The following is an 8936-nucleotide window of genomic DNA, read 5'->3' as shown; positions in this document are numbered from 1 at the left end:
ATGAGCATCTCAATGCCATCAGGATTTGAATTATCCACACCATTCTTAGATCTATTCCGCTCAAACGAAACCACCCAGCCGTCGAACCATTCCACAGATTACGCATCTCCATTTCTGACGTCGTTATCGCCAACATTTCTAACCACATCCCCAAGTAAAAAAAGTTCAGTATCGCCCTATGACACTCCGCTGATCACAGCGCTAAAAATCTTCACAATTTTGATATCCCCGATCGGCTTGGTTGGCAACATTTTAACGATCGTAGTCATGAGGAAGAAGCCGTTTTTGGCGTCGTCTGCATGCGTTTATCTGCCCGCCATCGCAATTTTCGATATTTTAACGTTGGTGACAAGCGTTCCAAATGAGTGGACTTCGTGGTATAACATTCAGTACCCAACGTGGTTGTGTTGCTTGCATAGATTCATTAACTACTCAACCGGAGATATTTCTGTGTGGATTTTAGTTGCATTCACGATGGACAGATTCATCGCCGTGTGCTTTCCATTCAAGAAACAACTCTTCTGCACGCCGAGAAAAGCGCTGTTAACGGTTTTTATCTGCACCTTGTTGGCCGTTTTCAAGAATGCACACGTTTTTTGGACTCGCGGATACGTGGAGAGCAAAGCTAAGTGCACGAAGGTCAGTCGTTATAGAACGTTTGAAGATACAATTAGACCGTACATAGTTCTCGTTACTGTGAGCCTGTTACCTTTTTTCTGCATTCTGATTTTCAATGGATTTATAATACATCATTTATTGAAATCGAGTAAAACGAAGCCGAAATCATTTTCTGGTAGAAGAGTGAGTGCTGCCAAAAATTCTCTTTCGACTGGAGAAGCTCATAATACAGAGAAGGAAAGTGGCAAGAGAGACAAGAAGTCCTTTTACCAAACGACAGCAATGTGCTTGAGTGTTTCATTCGCTTTCCTCGTCCTATATTTCCCGACTATCGTGGTTCAAATTTGCAAAGAATCCAAAGAATTCGATAAAAATGATACTTTTGAAGTAATCAGAAACATCTCAAACATGTTGCCTTTAGTCAACCATTCCATCAACTTTTATTTGTATTGTTTAACAGGTGTCCGCTTCAGAAACGAATTGAAGGTGTTAATTTGTGGTAAAAAAGTTGAATCCTACTCCATCTTCAGCGCATTCAACCCGAAACGTTCAAGCCAGGCAGCTTCAGTGGTCATGAGTGACCTGCAGAACAGCCATGAACACAAACTAGCCGGAACTGCCATCGCTTTGGCTATGGGACGCAATTGACCTTGACATTTTGTTTTTTACATATGCATATATATCATACGAACAAATGTAAATATATACGTATATATATATATATTGTCATTTAGCATTATTTTAATAACACAACTAAGTATTATTTGATTGATTAGTTAGCTCAGACGGTAAAAGTGCCACGTTATTGCATGATAACCAGATTCGAATACTATCTATGAAAAATTCAAAGACTATCAGACGCCAAGGGTGTATGACAAGTTTAATGTGTGTGGATGGTGTACAAGTACAACATATATTAAATATATATGTATGCTTGTGCGTACATATGATATGTGCAGCTGTGTATATACGCCGCGTGGAATGAATTATACATACAAGGTTTGATAGATTGATCAAGGAACATTTTGTAAAAAACCCCGCGCTTCGCATGGCTTCATAATAAATAGAATATCTTTAATTGAACATGTTCCCAAAATATGACTTTTTTAAGCACTTGTTCCACACATAAATACACGGCACGGACTAAATTATTCTCCTACAAATCAAAAGTCGTTTACGGCGGTCTTGTTTGCCAAACAAATACACACTCATACCATGGAATCCTAAGTATCCTTGATTCAAACGCACGCAGGCACATAAACACACGCACACATACACGCACACATATATATAAAGACATACATCTGGCCTATCTTCATCATTAGGATGATGAACAAACAAATGTAGCCAGGCGGCCATATATTTGCCATCATCGAGTGTTGAGAAAAATGACCGCGGCAAATATGTACCTGAGATAAACAACGCTCCAAGATTAATGCCCTGCTTACGGTCATATACAGACACAGACAGACACACAGAGACAGACAGGCACACAGAATTATTGTTTCATTTACAGTGTCACTCTTTACTAAATGAATATTGATAAGTTACTGTAATAAGTAAGGGCATACTGGAGATTAAATGATCGTTGACTGGTTAACTTACAATCGTCAATGTGAAAAATTAAAATTGACCTTAGTTTGTGGTTTTATTATGCTTAATCTGTAATAATGATATATAATGTATAAAGTGATTACTGACATATATTTATTCAAAAGATTGACAAAATTACTTTACATGTTGCATCTTTACATAATTTAATAATTAAATAAAATTTATCTTCAAAAATAAAATCGTCGCTCAGAAAAAATTCTGAAATTTCCACAAACGAAAACATTTTCGTTCAGGTGAAGAAATTCATTGATAAGCATCACTGCAACGACCCCAAATGTTTCAATTTTGATAAATAAATTGAATAAATACAATGACTATATTATATTATATATACTTATCACTATAAAATATAAATGTAATATACACAATGAGTACTCAGGTGTCAACTCTCTCCACGAAATACTTAAAATTTATTTTTTCAATAAAAATAAATTTAAGTTGCAGTTGAAGAAATTCAATAAACATCATTGTACCATTGCCTGTTTTTACTAAAATATTGATATTTTCATTTTAACTTGATTAATTAATCTAATAATATATTTCATTCAGAAATATATTAAAAATAAATTAGCCAAAAATCAGAAAAATGTTAAAGACTAATAAAGATAAAATAAATGAATTCTAAGCTAAATAAAAATTTAACATTAAATTAAATTAAACTGATTAATTAATAATTTAATATTATTATTAATTAATTAAAAATAAAAGAGTAAGACTTTTAAAAAAATAAAACTAATTATAAAAAAAAACAAAAACCGGACAATCTGAGTTTATTTCAAAATAGAAAGCAGTAGTTAGATTAAAAATAGTGAAATAATGAAAAAAATTAGAGTTAAAAGTAATATTTGTAATAACAAAGAAAGAACACGAACATGATGCGAAAATACGGCGAAACACGTTTGCTGATGGGCGTAAAATGGAAAGAAGAAAGGCAAAGACAACCGATAAATAATTAACAAACAAAGAAAACATAAACGTATTAATTTAAAATACATTTCCCAAATTTGTTTTATATGGGGCCATCTATAAAGGATTTCACGCTTCAAGAGGAAGAAGGGGGTCCAAATATTAGTGACACTTTTGACTTAATCGTACATATCTACAAACAATTTCGAGATTTTAATCAGAAAAGAAAATCACAACAGTTTCTTCAATTTGACATCATTCAAAAATGAAAAATGACGGAAAGTTAACATTTAAAAAGTCAATTTTTTTTAAATTTGAATTTTAAACAAACAAATATATAACACTCCTCAGTAGTTCTCGGGGAATGATTCACAGAACATTAGCAGTTCACAGCATATCATAATGACTAGATCAACATATCAAACAGTAATCATTTATAAATTCATATTTTATATACAAAGTAAATCAGGAAATATCCAAAAATTATATAACCAAAATAAAAAAAACTGGAAACCAGTCAAAATTTTACAAAAAATTGAAACATTATTAAAAAGATTGTTCAAAAAGGTAAATTTTAAGGCAACGACGAAAAAAAGTATTTTGTTTTGTCGGTGTGAAGCGAAAACAAGCAAAAACACATCACGAAAAATAAGTAAAAAGTCGCAAGAATAGTAGTCAGTCACCTACCTACAATAAAATTACTCTCAGGGTCCTAGCACAACATTACTCCTTCAATTCTTTCAACATATATGTAAGTCGTCATTTCCAACCATATATATGTAGAATATATACTCACTCTCTCTCTCTCTCTCTCTCTCTCTCTATATATATATATATATATATATATATATATATATATATGTTTCCAACAAATAACCAATTTAATTAACCAAAAACATCATTCTTTCTTTATTCATTCTCGTGCCTTATCCTTTCAGGACATTGGCGACCATCGACCTCCACACAACCCGATCTAAGAGTTGAAATGTGGTGATATTCAGCAAGTGACACAAGGACTTCACCAACGTTGTTCGTTGTTGACCGCGATCTCTTTTCCCTGCAATCTTTCCAGTTGTTGTTAGATTTTCCATTTTGTCTTTTCGCATGATGTGGTCAAAAAACTTTAACTGCCCCCGTCGGATTATCTGTATTAATTTCCTCTTTTCATAACCGGACTGTTTCAATACATCCTCATTCAAAGTATGAGAAGTCCACTAATTTTCATAATTTTTCTCAAAAACCACATATATATTTATATTATGGTTATTTTAATACATAAGATTAATATCAACAAAATTTTCAGAAATATAAAAAGCCGCAGAAAATATAACATACGCCACGGACTTTTAGGCATTTTTAAAATAAAATGAAGAATAAATAAAACAACAATGAAAAAATTCAAATAACAATGTGATTTATTAATAAATGAATGAACAAAACGTTTTTCCAATCAGTTATTACTCACTTTATTAATTTGAAATTAAGGTTATTAATCAAAATCATCCATATTGCCCAATAAATGCGAGCCAATTTGATAACAATTGAAATATAACAAACGGTTATCACATCGTCGTATCGCAATGAAGACTTGTAGGCTTCAATCAAGTTTACAAGTTTACAAGTTTTATGTAGAAGTTTAGATAGAACAGACCACCTATTTTTAGATGTTGAAGCAGATGTTATAGAATTTCTAAGAAAAGTAGAGTGTTTAGAGAATAGTAGATATTTATAATTAATCAATTCAGATTCATAGATAGAATAAAGAGAGTTAGATGGATTTAACCTATAGGCTTTCTCCAGTCTTCTAAGACTTTCTCCAGTCTTCTAAGACTTTCTCCAGTCTTCTAAGACTTTCTCCAGTCTTCTAAGACTTTCTCCAGTCTTCTAAGACTTTCTCCAGTCTTCTAAGACTTTCTCCAGTTTTCTAAGACTTTCTCCAGGCTTCTAAGACTTTCTCCAGGCTTCCTTAATCAAATGTCAGATAATCTCTCATTGCTCTGATTCTGCTTCGTACCTCTAGCAGAGCGATTTAACACGCCTATCCTCAGAGAAATTTGCGTCGAGAATGAATCCAAGGTCTTTAAATTGATTCAATTGACTAAAAATAACCAGAAATAATAAATTAATTTTTCATTCGTCAGTTTTCAAAAGTACCCAAAGGTTGAAAACCAAACAAAATACTAAAAAAGATATTGTACACGAACAATAAACAATATCCTTTTTCAAATAAGATAATTAAGATAATGGCCTAACAAATGCTATTACTATTTATTATAAAAATAGTCATAAATATTTACATGAGAAATTTTTGTCATCATCATATTTATTTTATTTGTATGCCAGGGGGTACGTGTATTTTGTCTGCGTACATGTCTAAGTGAGTCTGTCCGTTTCTCTCTCTCCCTCTCTCTCCCCCTCTCTCTCTCTCTCTCTCTCTCATTTTTATAGTAGCATAACTTTGTTTGACTTAAAGGACAATACATTATCCGTATGTTAACCTTTCACGCACACACACACACACACACGCACACAACTGCAGAAGGATAAGTTGGAAAAAGGAAGATAAAAAAGAAATAGAAGGTTAGAAAAGAATAATTAGAGAGACACAGAGAGAAAGAGAGAGACACACATAGAGAGAGAGAGAGACAGAGAGAGAGACAGAGATAGAGAGAGAGACAGAGAGAAAGAGATATTTAGGCAGGTAGGGTTTTTACAAAACGATGATATGATAGAGACCTGCACTGAACTGAATTGAATTGCAAATTCGAATCAATATGAGCAGGAAACTTGTAACTATGTACAAGGCAAACGCAACAACAACAACAACATTAACAACAACAACAACAGCAACAACAACAGCAACAACAACATAAACATTATTGTACTTTATATAAACAAATAATTTCCGATGTAGAATAAATTATAACATAACGACATGAAACCACTTCAAATATAATTACTATTCACCTATCTACTCAAAGACTTAAAAATTTTTAATAATAAAAATATTGTTAATAATAATTATAATAATAATAATTATAATAATAATAATTATAATAAAAATTATTATTATTTCAATAAATAAATAAATAATAATAATTAAATGACCCCACATCATACGACATATGATAAGTGAATGCATAACATTTTGTTGAATTTCAATTATAAATTTTTAATCTACGTCAAATATGATGTATGTTTGTATGTGTATGTTAGTTTTTATGTATATGTATATGTATGTATGTATGTATGTATCATGCTTATGAATATACAAACTATGTTTGTATAACTTAATTAGTTATTATTATTCCACACTCGTGATATTACTTTGATTTTTGTTACTATTATATAATGTTTTAAACAATTGCAGAAACGATGTAAAATTTTTATTTTCCAATTTGAATTAATCATTTGAAATTTTTTATTTTTATGATATAACATTCACTCAGTTACATTTTAGTTAAGGTGGTCTGCACAAGTTATTTTTCTTTTAGATCTCCTGGTGATTTTCTTATTTACCAAATAAATGACTGGAATATGTGAACTTCTAGTGGCTACGAGTGTGTTTGTTTGTATGTGAGTGTGCATATGTGTGTGTGTGTGTGTGAACCACACATTTGCATGTATATATATATATATATATATATATATATATATATATATATATATATATTTCTTATAAAATTTCTTTGCAGCTAGCTTAGTTGCTAGCACGGGGTCATCTTCTTTGTTAGCGAATTTGAGTTTGAGTGTTGGTATTTCTCAATCACATGTGTACTAGTCTATATAGTATAAATATATATGTGTGTGTTAGTATATATATGTGTGTGTGTGTGTATGTATATAAATATATATCATGAAATATATATCATATATAAATATATATGTAAATATACATCATGGAATTTCTTGGCGGTTCTTTGTTTGCAAGCGGTTTTTATTGTTAAATCACATGTGTGTAGGATTGCATAGATAACTGACATTTTGATAAAAAAATTTTTTATAATTTTATCATTTCTCCAAATTTTTTTCGCCATTTCCTATTCTTTAGAATTTCCATTTCCGAAATTCTGGTTGTATGTATGTATGTATGTATGCATGTATGTATGTATGCCGTTTTTGTGTATAGGCAGCTAACTAATAAGCTCCCGCATATTTTCAATAACGATTTCAATTTAAATACTAACACTAGACGATTAAATAACATTTTAGCTAATAAATCAAAAACGAATATACTCTTTTCACATATTATATGTAAAGGTCCAAGAGTATGGAATTATATTATGAAAAATGGTTTTTGTAATGAAAATATGCACAAGAACTTCAAAAATAGGTTAAAAACGTTTTTATTGAAAACACACATAAATGTATGTGTGGTTTTTAATTGTGAATTATTCGAGGACCATTACATTCAAAGGTGTATAATTTATATAGAAAACTAGAAACATAATTTGTATTCTCTGTTACGGTGGCCATGCTCGATGAATTCCAAATAAGATTCTATCATGGTCAGCCCGCTTCTTATCATCAAATTCTTTTATAATTTTATGGAGCAAATAAAATTTCGTTTCGTTTCGTATGTATGTATGCATTTATGTATGTATGTATGTATGTTAAAATCAAATCATTGACGAATGACACAGTATGTATGTATGTAACTATTTTTCATAATATAATTCCATACTCTTGGACCTTTACATATGTATGTATGTATGTATGTATGTATGTATGTATGTATGTATGTATGTATGTATGTATGTATGTATGTATGTATGTATGTATGTATGTATGTATGTATGTATGTGTGTATATGTGTGTATATGCGTGCGTGTGTGTATGTGTATGTGATTTTGAGTTTAAAAGGCAAACAAACCCGATCGTTCCACCCATTCATACATTTCTCTTGCGTTCGCTGTGTGTGTTTTATATTACCCAATAATAAAAGTAAAAATGAAAATAATAATAATAATTAATATTTATTAATTATTTATAACTATAATTGATGATAATAATAATAACAACAAACTTTATAATTGCTATTATTGTTATTATTATTATAGATATTCTTGTTATTATTATTGTATTATTAATTTTATTATATTATTATGATATTTTTTTACGCCACTGCAGGTTTTCAACGCTCAAAGGAGGTCTTTCGTTGTTTGTTAAGTGAGTTATTTCACTTTCCAACTATAATAATAATAATAATAATAAAATAATTATATAAATATGAATAATAATAATAAATAATAATATCGTTGATAATACTAGAAATAAAACAAGTAAACTTAATATGCAATAAAATTTAATCGCTACAACCTAGAAATTTCAATTTTGATTGATTGATCAGCTAGCAGATTGATTAATTGACTGGTTGATTGATCGATTAATTGACTGGTTGATTGATCGATTAATTGAATGATTATTGGCTGATTGATGAATTGATTGATTGATAGGTTGATTGATTGATTGATTGGTTGGTTGGTTGGTTGGTTGGTTGGTTGGTTGGTTGATTGATTGGTTGGTTGGTTGGTTATTTGGTTGGTTGGTTGGTTATTTGGTTGGTTGGTTAAAATGTACAAGTTCATGGATATACACACACGCACGCACATGTGCACACACATTGTTTCCATTACTGACCAATGATAGTAAATCACCCAACACTGCTATTATTTACCTTGTAATAGTAATAATAATGAAAACTAAGATAACAATAAAAAAATAATGATAATGACAAAACATCAACAACAACAACAACAACAACAGCATCAACAACAACATCAAAAACATCAACAACA

At 30.5% G+C, this 8936-nt stretch overlaps 1 protein-coding gene across 1 annotated transcript; it reads left to right on the top strand.

Moving 5' to 3' along the window:
- HELRODRAFT_194208 (hypothetical protein) lies at window positions 1-2594 on the top strand (the record flags this gene model as incomplete). Its single annotated transcript, XM_009031171.1, has 1 exon — window positions 1-2594. One exon carries the CDS (start codon window positions 1-3, stop codon window positions 1264-1266), a length of 1266 nt encoding a protein of 421 aa, XP_009029419.1. The 3' UTR covers window positions 1267-2594.
- Window positions 2595-8936: the final 6342 nt, after the last annotated feature.

Source organism: Helobdella robusta (assembly GCF_000326865.2).
Source record: "Helobdella robusta unplaced genomic scaffold HELROscaffold_70, whole genome shotgun sequence".
Lineage (NCBI taxonomy): Eukaryota > Metazoa > Annelida > Clitellata > Rhynchobdellida > Glossiphoniidae > Helobdella > Helobdella robusta.
Note: the sequence above shows the minus strand (reverse complement) of the source record. Positions and strands in the feature narration are given on the sequence as shown.